Source organism: Nelusetta ayraudi, unplaced genomic scaffold, assembly GCF_046127955.1.
Source record: "Nelusetta ayraudi isolate G7.1 ecotype Tasmania unplaced genomic scaffold, CSIRO-AGI_Nayr_v1 ptg000007l, whole genome shotgun sequence".
Classification (NCBI taxonomy): Eukaryota; Metazoa; Chordata; class Actinopteri; order Tetraodontiformes; family Monacanthidae; genus Nelusetta; species Nelusetta ayraudi.
Window position 1 is genome coordinate 7,004,926 of NW_027466057.1, and position 24,903 is coordinate 7,029,828.

Here is a 24,903-nt window from a genome sequence, read left to right on the forward strand (position 1 = left end):
TGAAGGAGGCTGGACGAGCCCAGGTGAGAGCGGCGGGGCCTGCGGTCGGTGCAACGAGGACATCTAGCGGCGGCGGAGCCGAACAGCACGCTGGCTCACGGCGAGCAATGGGTGGCATGAATTTTCCCACGCTGGGTTTGCGCTTGTTTATTTTATGCAAAGTGCACAGTGTTGACTGAATCAACAGTCCCAGCCGGTTTCTTCTTCTTGTAGACATTAGGCCCTGATGTCTGTATAATCATTCCTGGGGCGTATTAAATTCATATTTCCGGTCTCAGCTATACATATACACACATTTACAAAAAAAACTGTGATAACAAATCTTTTCATGTGCTGCACTATATTCACTACGTATTTTTGAAAAATATAATGAGGAGAAGATGGCAGGTACAAATGTGTCGAACGTGACTCGTTCGAGTCTGTTAGATTTAATCCCATGGATAAAGTTGTTTGTTTTTTTAATTCATTTAATCCATTTACTTGATTTGACAGAATAATTCTTCAGTATGAACAAGACAGAACATGTCACTGTACTTTGATTTGATCCCTCATTTAAAAAAAAAAACAACAACCAAAAAAAACTCTGACACTGAACAAAATGTTTTGGTGCTCAAAATTCAACCAACATAACCGTTGTCCTTTTTTTCCCTTCACTGTCTCACTCTAGTCATTTTTATGTAAATCGTTAAATATCACAGTGAATATACATTTTTTTAAAAGGCAGTTGCACTTAGTAGTTATGGACAACTACTAATTTTCCTCTTTGCATATCCCAGCACTTGTTGGATATAATCTCTTCTTTCTCTTTTTGTGCGATAGGTTTTCAGAAGGTAAAACGCAACAACAACTATAAAGAATCATCGAGACTCTTTTAGAGACGCTCATCACAAAAAGAGAGGCTATAAAAAGAATAGCCTGCACGGACCTGCACGGGCCTGCGCAGTTCCTTGGGGCTAAATGTTTTCATGCACAACGTTCAGTAAGGCTATTGCTTAAACAGTTTTCAGTTCTGATGCTATTATCTTCTTACGTGCTCAAAAAAACAAGTTGTATAAATATAACCTTCCAACAATCCTGGCTGGCCCAGACATGTGAGAGCTGATCCATGCAGCTTCTTGGACCAAGTGGGGGAATGAGAAAGCCTTAGATTGAGTTTCCAGTCTGGGCCTCTATTAATACATGTAAATCTATTTTCATGGAGACGGACACACTGCTGAGCTGTTCTCAAACTTAAATTCAAAAATATATATCCGTGTGGCCATTTACCTGGAATATCACCTCAAAACTAAGTAAGTTAGCGTGTGAACTTTTCATCTTTCACATCAGCATGAAATTTCCACTCCAACACTCTGTTTTGCATGTTAAAAGAGCGGCTAGATGAGATGAGTCTTAACGTCATCACTGTTTGCAGTGAGTGACACGGTTAACGACGTCTCACCTTCTCTTTTCAATTTCACTTTAAGGCACTCATGGACAAATCAGCGTCAGCTGACACAGTGAAAAGTATGAGATTTGTTGAAGAGTCACGTATGGGACACAAATTCTTTGAGAATATTCCATATGACAGACACACGGACTCAACACATGATATTATTCTTCCAGATGAGTTTCAACGACACCCTGTCATACGCACAGACTGGACAGTCACAGACAGACTAAGGAAGCTTTTTGACCACTGCATCCAGCAAGTGTCGCATCTGGAGACACAAAGAAACCAGCACATCCAGGAGCTCCTCGGTCTGCATGAACCCATGCTGAGAGAGCTGGAGATCCTGAGGAGGGAGCTGCAGGAGACACACAGGATGCTCAGCGTGGCCCAGCTCAGTCACGCTGCTGTTTTTGAGGAAGTCGTGCGCGTGAAGAGGAAACTGTTTGCTGCAGCGAGAGACTGCATTCAGAGCCAGGTGACGCTGGAGACACAAAAGTACGAAGTGGCTCAGTCTGTTATTACGAGGGTAAGCAACCTCTTGTCTTACCATGATTGTTTTCCCTTTGTGGTGCAACTTCAACCGCCTTTCTGCAGAAGTTTGAACTCAACAAATGCAATATTATGAATTAACACAAATATCTGTTCCAAATTATGTGGAGTCTAAATTACTGAAAAATACTGTTTTCAGTTTCCTTTCCACTTAGTGCTCTAATTTACATAGTTCTGGTAATCAGCCCTTTGTGATGTCACACAAGGGATTGATACCTTTACAAGTTTAATGTTGACTCTGCCCTCTGAAACCACTGTATTTTTGTCCCAAGCATGTGCAAGGTCAAGCAAAGCATTAAAATTAGCCAGAAACTTAACAGGAGCCTTTTGGCAGGAAGCTGTAAACAGAGGGCTAAATATCCAGCACAAGGCTGCTCCAGTACAGTCCTGGGCAAAAAAAATAAGGATCTGAAAATGGCCAAATACATCAATAAATTATGAAGAAAAAAAATGCTTTACATGTAAAAAATTAAATTCAGGAAATTAAAGAAACATTGTTTTATTGTGCCCAGCTATGTTTTTCTACATTTTTAATGAAAGTCAGTTCTATCCATAGGAAGAGTTCAAGGCTCACATACAAATCTTAACGGTGGAGTTGCTCCAACTCCGTGAGGCCCATCAGAACCAGCTTGCCGCCTTGAAGGCTGAGGCTACCAAGCCGCACAGGTCCAGGACAGCGAGCGATGTTGGCCAGTGCCGCCAGGCTTCCATCCGGCTGCAGCGTCGACTCAGCGGCTGCATGGAGGCACTGGGTGGCTGGTACGAGCCTCGGCTCGTGGCCCTACTGAGGAGACGGCAGATGGGGGAGGAGGCTCTGAGGAAGATCAGGGAGCAGAAGGTGGACCTGAAGGCCCGCGTGGGACCGTTGAGAGCGGAGCTACAGAGATTGGAGGTGCAGAGGGTCTGTTTGGAGCAGAGGCTCACTCTGATGGAAAGCGAGATGGAGGGGAGCGTCACAGAATATGAGGTACACAAACTAAAAGTGTGTCAAAGTGGTCTGATAAAGCCGGAGTAATATCACTTTTTGCCGTAGGAGACAGTTGAGATTCTGGAAGAGACTCTCAGAGTACTACAGGTGGAATGGAAGGTACAAGAAAAAATGAAGAAAGATGTGGAGGAACGCAACAGTTCCATTTTGAGTGAACTTGAATCTCTGAGGTATGTTTGCCTTTAAATCCTTATTTGTTTAATGTTGAAACTAATGCAAATAATAAAAATGGACACCTCTGTTTGTAGAGAACCAGAGGCGCCACAGGAAACCACTGCAGACGCAGATCCCCATATATTTGCTTCCAGTGGATATTTTTAACACTCAGCACAGGGAGTTACTCCAGTATTTATCTCATCTGAAATGCTATGCCAATCAAAAAAGGAACACCACAACATGTTAAGTATGAATATTTTATTATGAATATAGATACGGTCACAAAAGATAAGACACGGTAAAGAAAACAGAGGACAGAAGACAACAGGCACCATGTATTCTAAAAAAAAAAAATCCTACTCTTTAGAAAGCAAAGGAAAAATACGAACGCATGCACACTTTAAGTGAAACTGGATCTCGGTAGAAATGTTTTCACAAGTAATCAGGATGAAAGAAGTAAATCCAAAGCAGAACTTAAACTGGTGGACAGATGTGTGACAGTTCTTTCACAATCCACAGTTGGTGGATGGAATAAAAAAAAGAAATGCTGGAGCAGTTATAAATACTTAACAAGATGATGGTAATGCAGTGTTCTGATGTGGTTCCTTTGTCCTACAAAAATCACTGCTGGCCCACTTCAGTTTTAAAAGACTTCACTGCTTATTCACTTGAAATCACCTGAAATCAGAGCATAAATCTATTTTTATTAGGCAGCTTAAAAGGGGGAGGCTGAGCTCACGCTTGGATTTCTGAATCTGCAGCACCTTCGGGATCCTCGTCATTGTAGATGTTTTCAGCCTGAAGCACCAACAGATAGATTGGACACTTAATAAGATGTAATTAGGCAATATTAAAAACAGCATTCTCATTATCTCGCAAAGCTCTCACCATCTGCCACACTTGCATGATGTTGTCCTCCGATACGGAGCAGATGACCCACGGCTCGTTGGGGTTCCACGAGAAGTCTGAGATCTTGGCCGTGTGTCCGCCGTGGATGAACTGATGGGAAACGGAACGGGACAAGTGGTCACTTGAGAGGCGAGGGGGCTCGTGGCGAGGCTCGGCGCGATGAACGCGTTTGTTGAGACTGACCAGCAGCTCGGGAGGACCGTCCTCGCCGTCCTCCGGCGACTGCTCCTCGCCGATCTTGCTGAGGTCCCACACGTTGAGCCTCCTGTCGGTGCCGCTGGAGGCCAGGATGGTCTCGTTGTGGGGAGACCACTGGACCTGTTGGGCAGAGCGGCAACACGAGTTCAGCTCCTGCAGCGCAACGCTTCACTCAGCATAAGGCAAACAGCTAGACTGGTCTAACGGCAAGACTCGTCGTTTTCTAATTATTCTTCTGTGCGATGCTTGTCGTTCTAAAACACGCTGCGTAAAATTAAACAATGGCTTGTTAAAATGAAAGAAAAAAAATAAAAGAAAAAAGAAATTCTCAATTATAGTGTGTACCAATGTTTTTTTGTCTTATTAGTGGGATGGGGAAGGTGGACGGGTGAGAATTTAGAGTCAATAAAAGCAACATTTTAGAATTTATTTGACAGTAAATCAAGTTTATAGATTTTCTTTACCTGAAAGATTTCATCTTTGTGAGACTCAAAGGAATGCAGCTTCAACTTCAAGTTCCTCAAGTCCCAAAGAGCCACAGTCTAAAAACACAAGTATGTTAATGAAGTGGCAGACCGAAACATTATAAAAACAGCTCTTTTTCTTTAACACAACAGAATCGGGTTGTGAAACAGCTCCAGTGTGACAGTGAACCGACCTTGTCTGCAGAGCCGGTGGCCAGGATGAACTCGCTGTACGGATTGAATGACAGGCAGTTCACCTCAGCTGTGTGGGCGTCCACTGCATGGCTGGGCTTGGAGGTGTTGTTGGACCGAGTGTCCCAACTGTGTCAGGAAGTAAATAAAAAGAATCTTTACCAAAAAAAAAAAAAAAATCTTCGACGAGTCAAGAACAGCCAATCTGGCACCAGTAGCAAATCAATATTGGATGATCGTGTTCAAGCCGCTCACATCATGAGTTTGTGGTCATCAGCCACCGATCCAAAAAGTGACTCGTGAAGAGGGTGCCAGGAAACGTCCTCCACTACGGCAGTGTGGCCAATGAAGATGGTCTTGGCATCGACAATCTTTCCTTCCTTGGGCACAGCACTGATGTCCCACAGACAGATAGTCTATAAATCAAAGCAGAGAAGCAAAATAATAAAATAGATGTATAATTAAAAACATCAAATAAAGTCAAGTTTTTTTTTTTTAGATGGTTACACTGACAATTCCATTGCCATACAGGGATGAAATGAAAGGCTTTCTTACATGGTCGTCAGACGCACTGAGCAAACAGCCGCTGAGGTTTGGGCTCCAAGAGAGGCCATAACCCTCTTTTTGGTGGCCTCGCAACCGCAAATCTGGGTGGCACTCCCCAGAAGGGTCTGCAATGAAAATAAAAATAAAACATTCACGCTAAAATGAAAAGATGAAACTTGCCGAATAGAATTTTGAACTGGCAGTAATCCTGACCAGGTTTGGACGGGTGCTTTGTGTAATCGAAGACCAGTACGTCACAAGTAGGCGTCTTGGTGGCAATGATGCAGGGGTTCTGAGGCATGTAGCGGGCTCTGTTCACTTCCCCCTCGTGGTTGATCTTGATCTCAATCTCGATCTTTCCACTTACAGACCCAAAGCCTCCAAACTCTGATGAAAAAGAACATGACACAATATATGCGTATTTATCTATATGCATGATTTGCATCTTACATATTATTTAAAATATTTAATTACAGACATTATTTTCGAAACAGTGACTGAATAAAATGTTTTACAGTGCAGATTTAAAGCTGAAACAACTGGTTGACTAGGAGAGAATTTTGTACCAGATTTGGCTTTTTGCTCACAAAACATTATCACAATTTAAAGGCCAAATTTGCCAGGTGGCAATGAATGTTTCTTGGATTTTTAAAGCATTGGTTTAAAAATAACACTGTAAGCTTGTTGCTTTAAACGTTTTTAAATACTTTTTAATGTGAAAAAATTAATCCAACAGAAAAAAAAACTGAATATATTTAAGACAATAAATGTCATTAATGGTTCTAATTTGCGACCTTTCCAAGCCGTCCTCACCTCCTTTTTCGCTGTCGTAGTGCGAGGCGTCAAACTGGGCATCATCATTTGGAAGCTGAACACTGGCAATAACGAGATGGTTCTGTTCGTCAGAGGTGTGCGTCCCCAGAACCAGCCTGTGCACACTGTAGTCTTTCCCCTCAGGCCTGTCATGACACACACAGGTTATTCAGTCATCTAAGAAATGGAAGAGAAGAAAGGTTCCCCATTTCAGACAAGCTTGTCATCTGCCATGGTGCAGTAGAAATGATATTCACCTTGTGACATCGGGCAGCCACTGGGCAGTCAGGCTGGGCCACTCCAGAGCATGGGTCATGACCAGATCGTAGAGAAAGGGGGTGTTCTTCTTCCAGATCTTGTACTCCTCATTGATCACCCTCTCCTCCACTGCATCATCAAACGCAGCTGTGTGAAAGGTGAATACAATTGAGTAATAATTGTGGAAAACCCAAGCAAAAACAAATTACTACTACTTCTACTGTGCTTAATGTTCGTAAGGTGACGTTAAATGTACCCCTGTGACTTCGTATCATGTTGGACTATCTATTCTACACAACTATAGCTGCGAACTACTTTGCTGGTTGGCTAAGGTTGGCCTATGTTTCCATTCTTCAACTTAGCTTTAAACCATTGTCCATATAGACACTAAATGAAACACAGAGGGCATTAAAATAAGGTGATCTTAAACAACTTCCGCTAACTAAAAGAATAACTAGTCCGGTGTTGTTAGCCGACAGTTAGCTGACTAGTGTGTGACAATGAGGGCAGCCGTGGCGCGCCAACCACCAGCGTATATCTTGAACAGTTCTTTTGTTGTTAATGTTTCGGAAGTATAATTGAGTAATTCCTCGAAAAGTTAAAACACCCATACCGTCTTTATCGGTCATTGTGTCGCAGATATTCAGCGTAAATTGGTAACAAGTGCCAATTCCTGTGGAAAGCGATTTGAAGACAGCCCCGTGCTTTGCTATGGCGCCAAGTCCGTAGAGCACCACTGGCAAATTCCCCGGTAAACGCGACAGGAAGTAGTTTCAGCAACGTTTATACAACATCCGGAAATGGCTCTTCCGGTGTTATGCTGACTTTAGCGTGCCTACCGATATCGTGTCTACCCTGCACCAACCAAAACGAAAAGGCAAACCTTATAATTTTGTTTCTGTAATAAATAATACAAAACAACAACCTTAAAATGGGCCATTTAAAATCATACAAACAAACAAACAAACAAACACATACAAATCATTAGTAAATCGCGGTTGTTGTTTATTTTATTGTTATTTAACAGCATATGCTGTCGTTGTTGATATCAATAATTGTCACAGGGCGTTTGCTATTTAATATGATGTTGTTCTAGCTGTACAAATTTCACAAAACAGTCAACACCGATGGCACTTTACTTTGTTTGGGTTTGAAGAGCGTAGCAAGAATATTGTACTATTACGTTTGAAAATATAGTTATGCTGCAACAATTATGTCCCTGTTGCCATTCCGTTGCCAACTCCTGCGCGGCGCACACAATTTTCTCCAAAACACCGGTGTTCCTTGCTAAGTGCTAGCCACCGTTGCATCAGGAATACTACGCACTACAATTTATTATTTTTGAAGCTGAAAACAGTCACAAACATAATGGACGACCGTGTGTTAGATTTGACAGAGGGACAAAAAGCTACCAAGGCAAAATACCCACCGATTACCAAGAAATACGAATGTGAGTGATGCTGATATCTTAATTTAGCAAGTTTCTTTAGCATGTTTACTTGTAAGCCTTGTGGCAGTCTAATAGGTAAACTAAAATGTCCTGACAGTATAATACACAACTCAATTAAATTGTTACATAATGTGTTTAGGTTTCATGTCTAAAATAAGAGTAATTGAGAAGAGCACAAGAACAATATATAAAGGAAAAGGTACTGAAGGCAGCAAGGCAACGTAGGATACAAAGTTTCCACGGTGAAGTTGCATGACGCAAAAATACTTTTAACATAGTATATTTACAGTTTTGTGATAGATAGATAGATAGATAGATAGATAGATACTTCATTGATTAATTAAGGTGATTGATTAATTAATTGAGGCGCCTTAAGATGCCCAACATCAACTAAACTCTTGCATTTTTTTGGGGGGGGGGGGGGGGGGGACATGAAAAATTGACTGTTGGCAAGAATTTCCTTCCACTCTGGAAATCAGCTGGTACCCTATGTCCCATCTTGGTATGTCTGATCATGTACATATATGCTTTACTTTTACAGACTTGGATCACACAGCCGATGTACAGTGAGTATGACTTTTGGTATATTTGTTTGATTATATGTCCCTGTGTGGTTGACTTCATGCGATTTAAATTCTTTTTAGGATCCACTCGTGGGGGAACTCTCTGGAGGAAGCATTTGAGCAGTGTGCCATGGGTATGTTTGGCTACATGACAGATACAGAGACAGTGGAACCTCTGGATACTGTGGATGTTGAATCAGAAGGTCAGAGTTCACAGTTTGAGTGGTACCGTATTGTTTTCATGTATTAGCCGTGTTGCTGCCAGACGACTAACTGAACGCTACATATGTCTCTATTTTCTGTATAGGTCATGACATGGAGTCTCTTCTCTACCACTTCCTAGATGACTGGTTGTTCAAATTTTGTGCTGACCTCTTCTTCGTTCCTAGGGTATGTTGGTCCAGCAATAGTTCAGCAATTTACTTTCATTTTGCTCTAACCTGATTTGTTTTTTTCTCCGTCTGTGTGTCCTGACAACATCTCCATTAGGAAATCAAAGTTTTGAGCATAGACAGAATGCACTTCAAGATCCGCTCCATCGGGTATGTTGATCATCTCCACAACAGAACAGGGAGGAGAACTGATATTTAATGTTTGCAATAATGAAACTGACCTCAGTGCACCTCGGGATGTTCCTGTACTAATATTAATTTTGGAGGGCAAGAGCTGGGAGAGGTGGCACTGGTGACAGATACAAAAATAAAACATCTGCGTCACTAATTTGACATAGGCAGCAAAAGCAGTCGTACTTTGAGATGTTTATCCCAAATTTCTGATGCTCTTAGTGTTATCACAGGCTGTCTTCGTTCAAAAGACTGACTGGTTGCATTTTATAACACATATATTATCGATGCTTGTCACAAATATCAGGAATTCTGCCAAGTGCACATGTATTGTTGTGACCCAGATGAAAACAAAACATGCACCTGAACCTGTCTTAACAGTTGTTGGTATTTTTTCTTACGTTTGAATCCTTAATACACTTTCCTTCCATTGGGTAGCATTATTTGGCTTGATAAAAGATACATGATTATTTGTGTTATGCCTCTAGAGGTTTAGGTGACATTGGGATTAGAACTAAATGTGTGAAATTTCAATTGAGAGTGATCTTAACTTTCAACTTGTATTTATTGCACACAAGATGCAGATATTAAAATCATTTTTTTTCTTGTTCATTTGAAGATGGGGTGAAGAATTCTCCCTAGAGAAACATCCGCAGGTAACCAGGAATTTTACTTTATGTCTTTGTGGTGTAATAATTGGGATGATGACACAATTGAGAATGTTGATTCTGAAAAATGTAAAATTTGGAATATAAGTTTGAAATATTTAACTGACACATAAGTAATATATTTTTTCTTCCTGTTTTGTTAATGTAGGGGACTGAGGTGAAAGCCATTACATATTCTGCAATGCAGATCCATGACAAAGAAAAACCAGAAATCTTTATGATAGTCGATATATAAGGTCAACACAGCACACTCCTGATTCATAGGAATTGGACTATCTCTGGCACGTTCAAGTGTCATTTTAGTCAAAACATTGATCATGTCATTGTCAAAACTATTTTCTTTTACTTTTCTCTTACTCTCGCTTTTTGGAACAGAAAATCACATGATGTCTCTTAAGGGAATCTGTTTCCTTTGGCCTGGGATCAGAAAAAACAGATTAATTATTTATGTGGATGTAATTAAATTAAATTAAAAAAAACGTTTTGCATGACATAAATCAACAGAAGATTTCTTTCCCTTGTTTTTAACTTATGCAGATACAGGCTTTAAGAATCACATTTAGAGAGGTCATAACTGATCTGCAGCTACTCAGGAGCCCCCCCCCCAAAAAAAACAAAAACAAATAAATAAATAAATCACTGATCTAAGTATACATTTCGAGTGTCCTTGAGCAGTGGGAGTTTACAGTCCCATATTGAGGAAGATACTTTGCACGGAGTCCACATAGCTCTCTCAAGTTCGTAAAACAGATTTTACTTTGCATTCTTAATTTTGAAATTATTTATCACACATTTGCTATTATGTTGCTGCCTTATCAATCGTTGTAAATAAATCAACAGATGGTTATTTTTTTCTTGTGTGATTAAAAGTGATTCTTAAAAATTGTTGTATTCTTTTTGTTATGTATATATACGCATATAATGTAATTATTTGTCTATATATATTCATATTAAATATCAGTTGGTGCTTGATCATTGGACAAAAAAGTAATTTGACTTATGTGAATGTTTTGGTTTGAGCGTCCTCTCAAGCCAGACACGACCTCTAAATAGCATTTGTGACACTTCTTGGAAAGCTTCTTGGAAGGATTTAAACATACAAAACGAACTACCATTTTGTTTTCCGTTATTAGTTTAAAATGTTGACTTTTCACAGCTATTGGGTCTGATGCCATGAAGATCTCAGGGAAACCATATTTCCTGCAGTGTCAGGAAACTGGAATTTCTTTTTTGTTTTGTTTTTTACACTCGCATGACGACACTCCAACATGCCATGCGCTTTCAGACGAATCTTAAGGCACCCTCAATGACAATAATAAGAAAGAAAAAAGAACTTAGAGGAAATTGTTGAACTTTGAAGTGATAGCCTACTTTATTCAGGGAGTTTGGTTTTCATGGGGCACTCTGGCAGTGACGTCACATCCCCCGCCTGCGTTTCCTTTCACGTCTCAAGCGCAGCTACGCCATTCCTCCTTTGTCCACAGAGCAGTGCCGGGTGCTGGAGGCAAACCAAGAAACTAAATCAGGTAATGCTTCAATGCCTCTCTGGACGCGGGGACTCCCCTTAAGCATTTAGCTCGTGTTCTGGTAAACGAAACGCGTAAGGTTTCGTACATGCTAGTCTGATTGAATATAGCTGTCGGACTGAGCCATCTTCTTCTTTTTTTTTTTTTTTGCACATCGTTTCATCCACAGAGCAAACGTCTGCTAAGGATAGAGGAAGAAAATAAGCACACACGCACAAACATGGAAGACACAAAGTACCTCCCGGAGCTCCTGGCTGAAAAGGACAGTTTGGACTCATCGTTCACTCATGCAATGAAGCTTATTTCTGCAGGTATGGTCAACACGTTTACTGGTGTTCAGCTAACTAGCTAGCGTGCTAATCTGTTAGCTCATTCTGGCGCAGGCCTTCGCTCCACACAGGCCCGAATAAACGGTGAAAAAAAAAACACGTGGTTCTTGGCAATGTGGGTCAGTTCCTCCTAGACGTAACCCGCTCAGATTCTGTTCGCAGAATTACATAAGCGTCTTAATTCAGTCAACAATCGTAACGTAGTCTGTGAAGAAGGTCTGACTTGCAAGTTGCGCTATTTGAATCCGCACCAAGTCAATGCAAGGACTGTTCTGCGTTTACAGATGTGTCATACCGACTGCAACATAGTTGTTCACGTTGTTATAAGTTGAGATGAAACAGACTTATAATCATTAATTGGCAATTTTTGCCCACAAGAAATGTATAAAGTGGAGATGAATAAATTGCTCATCATGTCTGCAATCAAAACACATAAATTGTCGCAATATCTTCCAGAGATTGAAAGACTCCAGAAAGGTGAAACAAAGAAGGAGCCAGAAAAGGAAACATATCTTGACCTCTTTGCTACCAAGAACCTTAAGCTCAAAGAGCGAGTTCTTATTCCGATCAAGCAGTACCCAAGGGTGAGTAGTAGCTGTCAAGCATTGACATTTTACGGGTCCCCCCTCCCCCCCCAGTATGCAAATAAATATCTGATCTATTATGTCCAATAAATTATCCTGCGTCACACAGGTAAACTTTGTTGGAAAGCTTCTGGGACCCCAGGGCAACACAATCAAGAGACTGCAGGAGGACACTGGCGCCAAGATTTCAGTTCTGGGTAAAGGTTCGATGAGGGACAAGAACAAGGTTGGTTTTGCTTGCTGTGATCATCAGAAATGGTCCAATATTGTGGTCCAGGGCACTCATGATCTGCTCTTACCGCTTTGTTAGGAAGAAGAGCTCAGGAAGGGCGGCGAAGCCAAATATGCTCACCTGGCCATGGAGCTGCATGTGTTCATTGAGGTGATGGCGCCCATCCCAGAGGCCTATTATCGTATGGCTTATGCCATGGAAGAGGTCAAGAAGTTCCTCATCCCGGTGAGAATTCAAGTGAACATCTTGCATCCCAAGTTAAATAGTCTTTAATGACTCAACTAGAGTCAATGAACTGCCATTCCCTTGTTTGTAGGAACCTAATGAACACGAACCATACATGGACCCCCACTTCCTGAACGGATCCCAAGATGGTTCAGTCAGGGGACGGGGTGGTCCACTTGGACGGGGTAGAGGTGGACCCCCCGGTGCTGGAGGACCAAGGTTTGAGCATTTACTGGTATCAGAGTTTGATACCCTTTTTTTTTTTTTTTTTTTTTTAATCAAGAAGTTTTTTTCCAACAATAGCTAATTTGATTCACCTTTATTGAAAAGGGGTCGGGGAATGCCGCGCGGTGGCCCTCGCGGAGCGATGCGTGGCGGAGCCCCACGGGGAGCAATGGGACGAGGCAATGCTCCACGAGGCGGACCATCTGGTCGGGGTGGACCCCCTGCCCCTACTGCTAACAGAGGAGGTGCTGCCACTCGCTCCAGACCCCCTACAGCAGGAGCTCCAAGGATGCTGCCCGCTGCAGCACTGTCACACCAGCAGGTCCCTTCAGCATCACAACCCAAAGCTGAAGCCTATGAGGACTATGTACGTTTGAGTGTATCGTAGTTCTGCCATTACATATGGGAATTTTCTAGGATGGGAACCATTGGTTCTGATCAACTTTTTGATTTTTATTCTAGGCTGCCTATGAAGAGCAATATGCAGAACCTTCATATGAGGGATATGAAAGCTACTACAGTCAGCAAGCGGCACCTGCGTAAGCAAATTTATAATTTTGGCTCTGTTAAGCAAAGCTACGATTCCACTTTTATTCATTTTATTTTGCTTGCTGCCCACAGAGAAACTGAATATTACGACTACGGACATGGAGAGGCCCAAGAAACACCATACGAGGCTTACGGTAAGATTGTTAAATTCCAACCCAGTTCACCACATTACGCACTGCCTTGGCCTTTGACAGATGAGCTGTCCTGTTTTCTACCTGTTTTCATATTTAATTGTCTGTCTTCATCCCATTTATCCACCTAGGACAAGAAGACTGGGACAACTCATGGGCCAACTCCGGAGCTGGAGGCAAAGCCCCAGCAGCCAGACAGGCAAAGGGTGCATACAGGGAGCATCCATACGGAAGATACTGAACGGCCTCTGGTAGAGAGTTGTTACATCAACTGTCTCAGATTGTAACTCTCTGAGCTACTCAAAAGTAATTTTCTCCCTTTTGTTCCTCCCTTTTTTATGGTTATTTTATTTTATTTTTTAAAATACGTGGTAGTAACTTTTTGTTGGATGTAGCCAGATGAGGAAAATGAACCCCAAGGTATTTTATTGTTTATACCTGTTACTGTTTAATGTTTAATTTTTCATAGTTGGCAGTCATAATAAATCTAACAAAGATTTTAGTGATTCCTAATGATTACCGTTTAAGTTAATTGTTCTGAACAAAATGTTGTTGTGGCGTTAAACTCCTGACATAGACTCCATTTTGTTCTAAAAAGACTGAGTGAACAAAATTTAATCATCCATCAATGTTACGTGAACTAAAATAGACGTCGTTTCAAACTCAAACACAGCCCTGAGATGTTGTGCATAATACTACTACAGTACAAAATGTAACCTTGTGTAACAATATAGGAACTCCTAAAATCCAACTGAAATCAATTTGACTTAGTAAAAAGCGTCTATTTACAACTCCCCACAGTTTCTTTACTATGGCTCACTTTTGAATTGCAAAATAACAGCTTATGAACGAGCACAAAGGATTAACAACTCTTGCTTTGTTTATGAAAGGCTGCAGCCAACTCAATATTTTGTACATAACCTCAGAACAAGTGTGTATGCTCAAGATCGTCTCGTCTCAAAATGCAATATGCTTGTGTACTTTTGGCTAAATAGGCTACTAAATATTTCCAAAATGTTTCTGCAGTACGTGTTTCAATAAAGTTTCTAGTTTCTTTTTAAACAATCTAAACATGTTTTTTTGCCTGTGTTGTGCCAAAGGGATGCCTTCAGCTCGTAAAAGTGCTTTATTCAGTGTTTTTTACCAACATAGAATAATTTGTGCTGTATGTTTTCACATCAGCCTCCCTCCCAAAAACAAAAAAGTATTTTACTTTTGACAGTGAGCCCATTCTCCCATTCTCTTTATCTGTTTTTTTTTTTTTTTTTTTTAATCTTCCCTAACTGGGGCCTGAAATGTTCCCTTCAAAAACAAACAAACTCACTTCCTTGAGGTGATATGCTGCCAAATACTTGATAAAGTGCTTTGTACGTGTACTGTCATCAACCTTAGTTAGTGCATTTATCCAACCTCTCATTAGAGCACTGTATCTTCAGCCACTTGAAATAACTGAATTTCAACAGTATTTCAAATCAAGCTTGCAGGAAACTTACTTGACTTTGATGCAAAGTCATGCTGGCTGCTTTTTATAAAAGAAAAAAATCGCAGAGGAGAGGATTCTAAAAGCCTAAAGATCGCCACAAGAAGGTAAAACTAACCCCAACACTCCTTTGTTAGATTTTTGTATTGTTTTCTGTGTAAAACATCAAGTAGTGCAATTCATCCAAAACATCAAAAACACTCAAGTATTTAAAAAATTAAGCTATCTGTAGTTTTTTCGAGCAACATCAACCAAAAAAAAAAAAAACAATCGCACAAAACAATCAGTGATGGTTGTGATGCAACTCTTGCTCAAATAAAACCTATGATGAATGTATTCACTTAACTCAATACTTATCAATATCATTTTTACATCACTTTAGATTGTGGATTAATGAAAAACTATTAGTTGTACTCAAGGCTTTAAAACATCCCATTGACGGACCAAACCCCGCCAGCTTGAGTTGCATGATACACTCGTTATGTTAAATTAGTGTTGCATGTGTCTTTTCCACTTTTGCTCTCTTTTTTTTCCTTGCATTGTTGCATTGAGGTGTCCCTGATCTCATTAGTCTTTCCTTTCTTAGGTTGCACATCTGTGTCGTGCAAGCCGATGAATTTCACTCCAGACGTCCTGCCACCGAAGGTCAGTTGGGAGAAAATTACTCGCATTGAATGTGGTGAGCTTGGTTAACTAATTCCTGTTCCTTTTCGCAGGTGGGCTGGATAATTGGTGGAAACAACTTTTTTTTTTTCTCATTTTGGATCATCCAAGGGAGCTTTCCGTGTCAGGGAGGAAAACTCACATATGCAATGTTCCTGCTTTTTGATGTTTTTTTGTTTTTGTTTTTTCAACTTGTACATGTGTATATTTGTCCAGATTGAGAAGTATCCATTTTTATATTGAAATAAAGTTTTTAAGAAACGTGTTTTAATTTTGTTCTAAAGTGCCTGTTGATAGTTGCAGACCTTTGATGAGGATAACTTAACCAATTCTCTTGCATTCATTTTCTGGACCCTTGAAAGTATGTAGAATGTAGGTTTATAGGCACAAGTTAAATCTATTCCCATTTTAAAGATCTTTTAAATATTTGGTTTTAAATTCTAATTTGTTAGTGGGGTTTTTCCTACGTAATGCTTATACAGAGGGTTTTTTATTTTCAGTATTCTATTGTCGAAGGTGACGCTGGGTGTTTCTTCATGCAATTTGAATCAGGAAATATGTGTAAATTAATCCCATAAATAATAAATCTGCTTCAAAGTCCTGATTGAATGAAGTGGCCAAACACTTTTTCACAACTGCCAATTTCATGTGCAAATGATGTGTTAACAGCAGTGTCCGTCTTGCAAAACAGCTGGATTGTTCAGATTTTGGTGGACAAATATTCCACATGTCGATTGCACACACAGACTTCGTAACATTTTAGCCTCAATCACGCAGGTCAAATAGTCCAGATGCCCTTCCACAAGTCAAACATGTTGCACCATAAAGTCTGTGCCTCAGTGAAAGGAACTGAATGAATGTTATCACATGGATCTCCAGGTATGACTCTCAATAATCTGACAATCACGTGAGTGCAGTGAAGGCTTCCCGCATGGTTGTCATTCAAAAGTCACCTATGGCAGGAAGTCCTCGTTACTGATTTATTTGTATTTCTGCCTGTGATTGCAACATGGAGCGTTCAGCGCAGTCCAATGTTGATAAACTGTATAGAATTTCTAAATCTGCCTGATATAGATGCTTATCTGTTCAAACTGAGGGAAGGGAGACTGGAATGAGGCCACAGATACACCAATGACTACTCTGAAGGAGGGAAAAGAGAATTCTCGCACAATTTATGCCCGTTTGTTTTAACCCACACCACCGCCACTCGGCTTTATAGGGGACGAGTACAAAGGAGGCCACTGTTTGAAGAAGAGCTCATATAAAATCTCAGCTGATGTCAGCTCACAGGCACAAGGAAAACAGGATTCTTTGCTCTGGTGACAACAACAGTGTTAGTGCTTTTTGGTTACAAAGCCTAAAGCATGGCAGTGCAAGCCTGCTGCTGTGGGGATGCAGCTAATGCTGATTGTGTTTGCAAAAGCAGCATAACTGCAGGGGGTGTCGTGTATTTTCCATGCCAGAAGCATAACACAAAAGTGGCAGAAATAAGAACAAAGTGAATGTTCTGGAGTGAAAGCTGATTCCACAGGGAGGACTATGTGGCTGAATGTGAGGAGACCTCCTTTACATTAATTCTTAACCACCTGCTGGCATGAGGTGTTGAGTGGAGAATAGGAAAATAGCAGGGTGCACACCTGATTAACACCTCACCACGCAGACACACAGCCAAAGGTCCTCGTACTGTAGTAGAGTGCACACTCATGCGCTTGTTTCATTCGCTTTTCCACAAGAGCTTTGATATTACTAACCACAACTCTAGTAATGATCAGGGAAACAATCTAAAGTGGGAATACTAAGTCCACTTGCTGTTTCCCTGATCATTACTGCATTTGAAAAAAGTAATACAAGGAGAAAATAACTTTCAAAGGGAAAGAAAAGGAAACTGAAATGTACTGGTTTTAGTGGAACCTGTAAAGGTCCAAAACTCTGGAACGAGATTGACAGCACTATAAAAGAGCCGGCATTGCTGTCTAGTTTAGTCTAGGTTTAAGAGAGAATTGTTATTGAATTATGTCTGATGTTATTAAATCGTGTCTTATTCTAAAACTACTGATAACAGTTGAGGATTTAAAATAATGAACTTCTCTCTTTGGTATGTGTTTTCATGCGCCATTATCTGATGTTTTTGTGTCTGTCTGAATATCTTTGTATCTGGGGAATCTGAGGAAGTTTTGGCTTTTATGTTTGGTTGGACTGGATGGAAATGGGGAATTCATTTGTGATTTATGGGTGTTGTATGGTGTCTGGGCTGCTGTTCATAAGCTGGGGGAGTCCCCTTTTTTTTTTTTTACAAACGTACTTTAAACGAATGTTATTTGTGTTTGTATCTTAATTGATTTGTAAAATAAAATGAACTGAATAGTTTTGGTTCCGCCTGCATTCTCCCACAGTTAACATTTCTTGAAGCAAATTCACTGAACATTTTGAGGTCGGAAAAGACGTGAATTAAGACAGCAGTGGTAGGATGCTCCAAATTGGGCAGGCACACTACACCTCACTTGTTTACATTCCCATGGCTTACCTTTCCCTTTAAGCGACTCTCTCTCCTCCCTTCGGCTCGCTAGAACATCCGCGCCCCCACCGACCAGCGGCGGGTGTCACATCAACAATGACTGTATTCTTGGATGTCGGAGAGAAACACAGTGCTCAGTTCAGACACATTCCAGAAATGTATCACTTTTAATTTTTTGGCGGCGCAACACGGAAGCAATTGTTCCGGACGGGAGACACTGCCACTGGTGAGCCAATTTGATTGTCTGTCTGTACGTTCGGGGGCGAGCTAGCCTAGTTAGCTGGCCAGCTAGTCAGAGGTGGTGCCTAGTAGGCCTCAAATCTTTGCATTTTCATCAAGCATGCTCTCGGCGGGCAGCTCGCAGCCAGTCCTTCATTGTGGTGGTTCACGTTGTTTTCGCACCCCCCCTGCCTCATGTCCCTCATTGAGACGGCCATGAGCTGCTGTGTCGCCGTGAAAATAGCGAGCCGTGTAGCCGCTGAGCTTAGCGTTTAGTTGCAGCTTCCGTATAAAACGCTAAACCGAATTAAAGGACGCTACACAGATGCGAATGTGTTTAACGCCAGCTGCGACTCTTGTCTCTTAAGTTTAGTCACTTTTCTGGCTGTGCTGGTACTAATGTGCTGTTATATACACATGCAAGATATACATGTGTTATTGATTTAGTTTAGGTACACTACCAGTCAAAAGTTTGGACACACCTTCTCATACAATGTTTTTGTTTTTCCGTTGTTTTTTTTTTTTAACCTTTACAATTTTCTACACTGCAAAGAAAAACAAGTTCAATAAATATGTTTTTTTTTTTAATTATTACTAAGGGGAATGTATTTTGAAGAATTTAAATATAAAACTTTTATTGTTTTCTACCTAATTCCTTGTGTGTTCATACGTAGTTTTGATGCCTTCAGTGAGAAACTGCACCGTCAATAGTCATGAGAATGAAAGACAAGACATTCAATTTATAGGGTGTGTTGAAACTTTTGACTGGTAGTGTATGTTAACCAAACTTACCAAACTTGCATACCTTACCAAAATATCAATATAGGCGAATAATATTCATCATCTCCAAACAAATGTTCGACTGTCATTCCCTCTTTTTACTCAATAAATATTACATAATCAACTTCTTCTTTTTTTCTTTTTTTTTTACTATTTTTTATTTTATTTTTAGACCTGACTTAAGTGTGATACTTTTTGTGATTTTGCACTGCATGTTTACCTTGAAGAAAAAATCCTAATCAACCACATCTTCATCTTGTCATGCTGCCTTGTTTAAAACAGATAAGACAACCCCCTTTGAGAAGGCACAAAGCTCTGGGAGGCGAGCCTGTGTGCAATGGCAGGTGGACGGAGAGGGGCAAACCGCACCACTTACTGCAGACCTCCGCTTGGCAACGAAACAGGTTCAGTCAGCAATGGAAACCACTCAACCAGCTCCCCTGTCACCGGGGTGCGATCCCGTGCAAGGTGAGTCGAGTTCTGATGAACACAAATCTGCAAATAAAGAGAGCATTGTTTTTTATTTCTTTCCTCGGGCTGCTCGGATGCATTTGATATGCGTTATCCAGCAGAGCATCAGCTTCAAGGAGGGAATTTGTTTTCAAAGGCATGAAGAACACTCCTCTTGAATTAGATAAAATAACATTCACTCTACAAGCGCGGGAGCATTGAGGTGAAATCAGCTTTATAGTTTATATTAGCTCCCTTTTTTCAGCTCCAAACTGTAATGGCATTCTAAAAATAATAATTCCGTCAAGGCTTTACCCAGACTGGAAACAGTTCCAAAGACGAGGCTCGTTAGCAGATGAGATGTTCACTAACAGGTGGAGAATTCGGTTACAGGCAGGCAAGGTTGAGAGGAAAATCACAAACTAATCTAAACTCTGCTAGGATCACCTTATGTCCTCACTTTGTCCTCCTCTGACCTGTTTTCCTGCCTGGTTTCACCTTCACCAGGAATGGTTCGGGGACGTGCATGTCCAGCCCTCCACTGGCCACGCAGACAATGGTTCCTCTGAAGCACTGCAAGATCCCTGAGTTGTCCGTGGATCACAACGTGCTGTTCGAGCTCCATCTTTTTTTCTGCCACCTCATCGCCCTCTTTGTCCATTACGTCAACATCTACAAGACGGTGTGGTGGTACCCTCTCTCCCACCCTCCCTCACACACATCTTTAGTGAGTGCACTGTGAGATGACCTTCCTATGACCAATGAGTGTCAAAAGTGTTGAACCAAATACTGATGAACGTGTGTCTTTTGCACTGAAGTTTGACTTTTTTTTTTTTTAATTTGCAGAACTTTCACCTCATTGATTATAACATGCTGGCGTTCACAGTCATCATACTGGCAAGGAGGTTAATTGCAGCTATTGTAAAAGAGGTAAGATCTGACACAGGTTTTGTTTTGCCTGTTTGTTTTTCTGTCCAACTATTGATGAACACAACAGAATATCTCTTGAGGTTCTCACTTGTCCAGGTCATCCTAGTTTTGAAGGTTGAGTTAAAGCAACTGGAGTGATTTTGGTAACCTGAAGACATTTTGCCTCTAATCTGAAAGTCTTTTGTGAAGAGTCCCTCCTCTTTAACCACCACAGGGGAGCAAAACCAGTAGGTGGTCCTGAGGATTGTCCCACTCCATCAACAAAGGTGTTTTCTTATGCTGATAGAGTGAAACCCATGTGACTTGTTATTCTAATGACACCATCGGTGTGGGTTCTCCTCCACCTTGCCATCATTTGTTGTTTGGCTCACCTCCTTTTGACGCATCACCCCCTGGGGAGTCATTCGTTTCACGCGGGATGTTTTAACCAATTTTTCTAGAACTGATGAAGCCTTTCGCATGAGAGACGAAACATCCTCAAGTTACCTGAAACAGTCCAGTTGCCTTAACTCAAGTAAAGTACTTGTGCGTTTTGGCCCCAGAACACAAATACAAATTGTGACAAGTGACAAAAAGTATGAGCTTGTTTTACATCCGATGTCCTATTTCCCATGTTTCTATTATTTCACCTCTCCCCCTCCAGGCATCGCAGAGCGGGAAGCTGTCCTTCCCTCATTCCATCTTTCTAGTGTTGGCCCGCTTCGTCGTGCTGACGCTGACGGGCTGGAGCCTGTGCCGCTCTCTCATTTACCTCTTCAGAACCTACTCTGTCTTGACCCTGCTCTTCCTCTGCTACCCGTAAGTGTTCGTGAGGGGACGAGAATCTCAACTGACATCAGCTGCTGTATGTGTCTGTGACAGCAACATAGCAGTCATAGCCTTGTCTACTAATTTTATATATAGATATATACTATAATATGTATTTATACACTTACAGTATATTTGTAGATATGTATGTATATGTATACATATGTATATGTGTACTCGTACAAGAACTTTTCACTCAAAACTTGTTGTGCTTGCAGTGTTTTTTGTGAATATTTCTGTATTGTTATTTTTTGAGACCTCATTAGTGTATTGCAGCTTGCCAATGCTCCCCTGGCGTTACAGTTGCTGGCTCCTTGTGTCCGTCAAAGTCACCTGCACTGTCGTTTTCCGCAGGTTTGGAATGTACATCCCTTTTTTCCGGCTGAGCTGCGACTTCCGGCGCGCGGGGTCGCTCTCCCCTCTCCCCACCATCGGCTCCAAGGATGTGGGCCGCGGCAAGGACTACCTGACCGTGCTGAAGGAGACGTGGAAGCAGCACACCAGCCAGCTGTACGGCGTGCAGCCCATGCCCACCCACGCCTGCTGCCTCTCGCCAGACCTCATCCGGAAGGAGGTGGAGTATCTGAAGATGGACTTCAACTGGAGGATGAAGGAGGTGTTGGTCAGCTCCATGCTCAGCGCCTACTACGTTGCCTTTGTACCCGTGTGGTTTGTCAAGGTAGGAGCACCGTCTAAAGGTCTTTGCTGCAACTCCCTCCTGCGTCGTTTGTCCTATTTACCCGCATCTGGATCTTTGTCCTCAGAGCACGCAGTACGTGGACAAGCGCTGGTCTTGTGAGCTCTTCATCCTGGTGTCCATCAGCACATCAGTCATACTCATGAGGCACCTGCTGCCTCCTCGATACTGTGACCTGCTCCACAAAGCTGCAGCTCACCTGGGCTGCTGGCAGAAAGTAGACCCCTCGCTCTGCTCCAACGTTCTTCAGCACATGTGTGTATTGCCCCTCGCCTGTCTCGCCATGTCCTGATTGTGGTGCGTTCAAGTGCAATCCTGACCTGACCCGGCTGTATGTCTTTGCCTATAGATGGACGGAGGAGTACATGTGGCCGCAGGGAGTTCTGGTCAAACACAACAAGAATGTCTACAAGGCAATGGGAAACTATAATGTTGCAGTGCCATCAGATGTTTCCCATTATCGCTTCTATGTGAGTATCTCGAAGTGACTGCAGGTCTGAATGACGTGCATGTCTCCGGCCATTTTAATCATAACAGATTGTTTACGTGACGCAATTTCAATCAGGTCTGTATTAAATCTGATTACGTGTGGTCCATGTAACAGCACTCACTGACCCAGTGAACAATAACTTCACTACTCAATATTTGTTCTGCTCTGCGGCCAGAAGGCAAGCATGTGAATGTGTCCTGGCAATCACACATTTTTAGACATTTGAAGTGTCCCATTTAGGAGGTCACAAGTGTATGGAATTCTGTTTTTTTCTCATCCAATCAGATGAGAACTTGTCGAGAAAGTCCTCGAGCTGCAGTCGACTATTTTCAGCAATTAATTTTCTCATCCTAGACTCCAGTGGAATTCCCTGGCAAGACCCTGTAAATTGACCTTCATAGAGCAGCACATTTAACCCTCTGTTTACAACCTCACATTAAAAAACTAAAACTTTTGGCTTGTGGGGACTTTCACATGTTTGTGAGGGGCACAAATTCATGGCGGCTTTAGGGTGCATTCAGAGGGTGGAACTAACACCTGGCTGGTGCTGGTGTCACTAACCCCATCCCCGTCCATGCCCTATGTGACATCACAAAAAAGCGTGGACACACTTTCTGAAATGAAGTAAAACACAGACTTTTCTGAGTGAATATCTTTGCAACCGGCGGTTATGGAACTTTTGAATTCTGTAGCAACCATAGGGAGGATAGTCTTGACACTTGAGATGTTTGTCACGTTTAAGATGGTTTTTTTTAATGTCTTTTTGCTAGTTTTACCTGATGGCTTCCTTTCCTTCCACCCTTCCAGTTTTTCTTCAACAAGCCTTTACGAATATTGAACATACTCGTCATCCTGGAGGGCGCCATGATATTCTACCAGCTCTACTCGTTAATATGTTCAGAGAAGTGGCACCAGATGATATCGCTGGCTCTGATCCTCTTCAGCAACTACTACGCCTTCTTCAAGCTCCTCCGCGACAGAATAGTCCTCGGAAAGGCGTATTCCTTCTCGCAGCTCACCTGACCAGAAGAATCAGTTAGACTTAAGTTATTACTGGTTATATTCGTTTCGGAGGAACACAAACATGCCTGGGAGCGCTGTATTTTTTCTACAAAATGCATTTTTGTGTCATGAATTTGTTCTGATCTGCCATAATAAAAAGACATATTTTTGTATTATATCAAAGGTTTGCTTTGGATTTTTTTTGTTTGTTATATATGTCATAAATGTGATACCACGTGCACTTTATTTCAAAGAGAGTGCTCCCTTCCACCCCCCAGAAATAAAAAGGGACATTGTAGCTAAAGCATTAATATACTTTGAAAGGTATGACTTAAGATCAACATAAAAAAAAAATCAAGTGAATTGGTGGAGTACAATTTAGTATTTTCTTTCTAAAGTTAAACAGAAAGAAAAATAGAATGTGTCAAACTGATTAAGTGTGGCAGTGGAAGTTAAGTCATCTGTTTAAAAAAAACAAAACCCTAGTGCATACCAAAGTAAAACATGTTACATCAGGTTGCTCTTCTGTCTCATCAGTTTTACCACAACCTTTAAGATTGTGGTAAAACAGAATTTGTTCTCTTCATCCACCTGCTTGAGACACAGAAGGTGTGACTTCCTTGGTTACACTTCTAGTTAGTCCCCTCCTTTTCGAATACACCTATGCTGTCTCCCTCCGCGCCGTTCAACTGTTTGGTGGTAAATAAGATTATGCATGAAAGTTTAAGATCCCATATTAAAGCCATTTTCACACTTCTAGTTTTCTGGATGAATTCCCTGGTTTCTGGATGAATTCCCAGGTTGTTGTTGTTTATTTTATTTTATTTTTATTTATTTATTTATTTATTTATTACAGCTTCCTGCTATAAGTGATGCTTTGTTGGACCTCCCTCCTGTTTGGAAGGAGGCCCAAAAGCAGACATGGGCAAACTACGGCCCAGGGGCCATATGTGGCCCGTTAAGCTTTTCAATCCAGCCTGCTAAACTTGATGACATTATATTATTAACAAGTATATCATAAAATAGCTGTGTTTCATCGTTTTTTTTTGTTTTTTTTCAGTGTTTCAAGAGTCATGTCAATAAAGAGCGAACTACTGTGGGGCTTCAAAGACACTGATTTTGTTGTACCGAATTTGTTCATTTTCAATAGACATTAAATCGCTTCTCTTCTTGTGGCCCACCAGTCAAAAAGTTTGGAGGCAAACCCTGCCCGATGCTATCCTATAATTATTGGCACTGTTTGTGACGTCACCAAGCGTTTTTGACAGTATTATTTGCGAATGCGGATAAAGAAAACTTCGCATCGCATGAGACCTCGTAATG

General features: G+C 41.4%; 5 protein-coding genes across 7 annotated transcripts; 4 read left to right on the forward strand and 1 right to left on the reverse strand.

Annotated features, from left to right (window-relative positions):
• The first annotated feature begins 120 nt into the window (after positions 1–120).
• Positions 121–3,504, forward strand: LOC142883426 (syncoilin-like). Its single transcript, XM_076018292.1, has 5 exons — positions 121–1,503; positions 1,603–1,955; positions 2,535–2,945; positions 3,012–3,136; positions 3,215–3,504. The coding sequence occupies exons 1-5, from the start codon at positions 1,470–1,472 to the stop codon at positions 3,285–3,287; spliced, it is 996 nt and encodes a 331-aa protein (XP_075874407.1). The 5' UTR covers positions 121–1,469; the 3' UTR covers positions 3,288–3,504.
• On the reverse strand, positions 3,366–7,275 carry LOC142883425 (histone-binding protein RBBP4). Of its 2 annotated transcripts, XM_076018291.1 has the most exons (12): positions 7,116–7,275; positions 6,502–6,649; positions 6,245–6,390; positions 5,645–5,818; positions 5,441–5,556; positions 5,141–5,301; positions 4,888–5,014; positions 4,694–4,771; positions 4,215–4,349; positions 4,011–4,121; positions 3,887–3,920; positions 3,366–3,800 (listed from the first exon to the last, which is right to left on the reverse strand). In XM_076018291.1, exons 1-12 carry the CDS (start codon positions 7,129–7,131, stop codon positions 3,787–3,789), a joined length of 1,260 nt encoding a protein of 419 aa, XP_075874406.1. In that variant the 5' UTR covers positions 7,132–7,275; the 3' UTR covers positions 3,366–3,786. The 2 variants fall into 2 exon arrangements, with proteins under 2 accessions (XP_075874406.1, XP_075874405.1); XM_076018290.1 differs by having other exon boundaries at positions 3,366–3,920.
• A 477-nt stretch (positions 7,276–7,752) lies between these two features.
• zbtb8os (zinc finger and BTB domain containing 8 opposite strand) lies at positions 7,753–10,629 on the forward strand. Its single transcript, XM_076018296.1, has 7 exons — positions 7,753–7,952; positions 8,494–8,518; positions 8,597–8,718; positions 8,823–8,905; positions 9,005–9,057; positions 9,698–9,734; positions 9,895–10,629. The coding sequence occupies exons 1-7, from the start codon at positions 7,871–7,873 to the stop codon at positions 9,979–9,981; spliced, it is 489 nt and encodes a 162-aa protein (XP_075874411.1). The 5' UTR covers positions 7,753–7,870; the 3' UTR covers positions 9,982–10,629.
• Positions 10,630–11,131: 502 nt separating this feature from the next.
• Positions 11,132–15,955, forward strand: LOC142883428 (KH domain-containing, RNA-binding, signal transduction-associated protein 2-like). Of its 2 annotated transcripts, XR_012926050.1 has the most exons (12): positions 11,132–11,272; positions 11,442–11,583; positions 12,058–12,185; positions 12,295–12,411; positions 12,496–12,642; positions 12,734–12,861; positions 12,973–13,234; positions 13,330–13,406; positions 13,489–13,550; positions 13,679–13,853; positions 15,614–15,672; positions 15,744–15,955. XR_012926050.1 is itself a non-coding variant. In XM_076018295.1 (10 exons), exons 1-10 carry the CDS (start codon positions 11,141–11,143, stop codon positions 13,786–13,788), a joined length of 1,305 nt encoding a protein of 434 aa, XP_075874410.1. In that variant the 5' UTR covers positions 11,132–11,140; the 3' UTR covers positions 13,789–13,904. The 2 variants fall into 2 exon arrangements, 1 of the variants encoding a protein (XP_075874410.1); XM_076018295.1 differs by lacking the exons at positions 15,614–15,672; positions 15,744–15,955 and having other exon boundaries at positions 13,679–13,904.
• A 2,298-nt stretch (positions 15,956–18,253) lies between these two features.
• Positions 18,254–23,763, forward strand: tmem39b (transmembrane protein 39B). Its single transcript, XM_076018293.1, has 9 exons — positions 18,254–18,431; positions 19,487–19,672; positions 20,162–20,381; positions 20,501–20,584; positions 21,228–21,382; positions 21,746–22,070; positions 22,156–22,343; positions 22,438–22,558; positions 23,386–23,763. The coding sequence occupies exons 2-9, from the start codon at positions 19,542–19,544 to the stop codon at positions 23,599–23,601; spliced, it is 1,440 nt and encodes a 479-aa protein (XP_075874408.1). The 5' UTR covers positions 18,254–18,431; positions 19,487–19,541; the 3' UTR covers positions 23,602–23,763.
• The last annotated feature ends 1,140 nt before the right edge of the window (positions 23,764–24,903 follow it).

Excerpts from the sequence above, each read along its gene's own strand:
- zbtb8os (XM_076018296.1), top strand. The coding sequence starts at position 7,871 with ATGGACGACCGTGTGTTAGATTTGACAGAGGGACAAAAAGCTACCAAG. Across the intron at positions 7,953-8,493 it reads GATTACCAAGAAATACGAAT|ACTTGGATCACACAGCCGAT; the intron begins GTGAGTGATGCT and ends TTACTTTTACAG. Across the intron at positions 8,906-9,004 it reads ACCTCTTCTTCGTTCCTAGG|GAAATCAAAGTTTTGAGCAT; the intron begins GTATGTTGGTCC and ends CATCTCCATTAG.
- tmem39b (XM_076018293.1), top strand. The coding sequence starts at position 19,542 with ATGGCAGGTGGACGGAGAGGGGCAAACCGCACCACTTACTGCAGACCT. Across the intron at positions 21,383-21,745 it reads CTGCTCTTCCTCTGCTACCC|GTTTGGAATGTACATCCCTT; the intron begins GTAAGTGTTCGT and ends CGTTTTCCGCAG. Across the intron at positions 22,071-22,155 it reads TACCCGTGTGGTTTGTCAAG|AGCACGCAGTACGTGGACAA; the intron begins GTAGGAGCACCG and ends CTTTGTCCTCAG.
- LOC142883426 (XM_076018292.1), top strand. The coding sequence starts at position 1,470 with ATGGACAAATCAGCGTCAGCTGACACAGTGAAAA. Across the intron at positions 1,956-2,534 it reads CTCAGTCTGTTATTACGAGG|GAAGAGTTCAAGGCTCACAT; the intron begins GTAAGCAACCTC and ends TTCTATCCATAG. Across the intron at positions 2,946-3,011 it reads GGAGCGTCACAGAATATGAG|GAGACAGTTGAGATTCTGGA; the intron begins GTACACAAACTA and ends TTTTTGCCGTAG.
- LOC142883425 (XM_076018290.1), bottom strand. Across the intron at positions 5,557-5,644 it reads AAAGCACCCGTCCAAACCTG|ACCCTTCTGGGGAGTGCCAC; the intron begins GTCAGGATTACT and ends TTTTCATTGCAG. Across the intron at positions 5,302-5,440 it reads TCAGTGCGTCTGACGACCAT|ACTATCTGTCTGTGGGACAT; the intron begins GTAAGAAAGCCT and ends TTTGATTTATAG.
- LOC142883428 (XM_076018295.1), top strand. The coding sequence starts at position 11,141 with ATGGGGCACTCTGGCAGTGACGTCACATCCCCCGCCTGCGTTTCCTTT. Across the intron at positions 11,584-12,057 it reads AATGAAGCTTATTTCTGCAG|AGATTGAAAGACTCCAGAAA; the intron begins GTATGGTCAACA and ends AATATCTTCCAG. Across the intron at positions 12,862-12,972 it reads CCCGGTGCTGGAGGACCAAG|GGGTCGGGGAATGCCGCGCG; the intron begins GTTTGAGCATTT and ends TTTATTGAAAAG.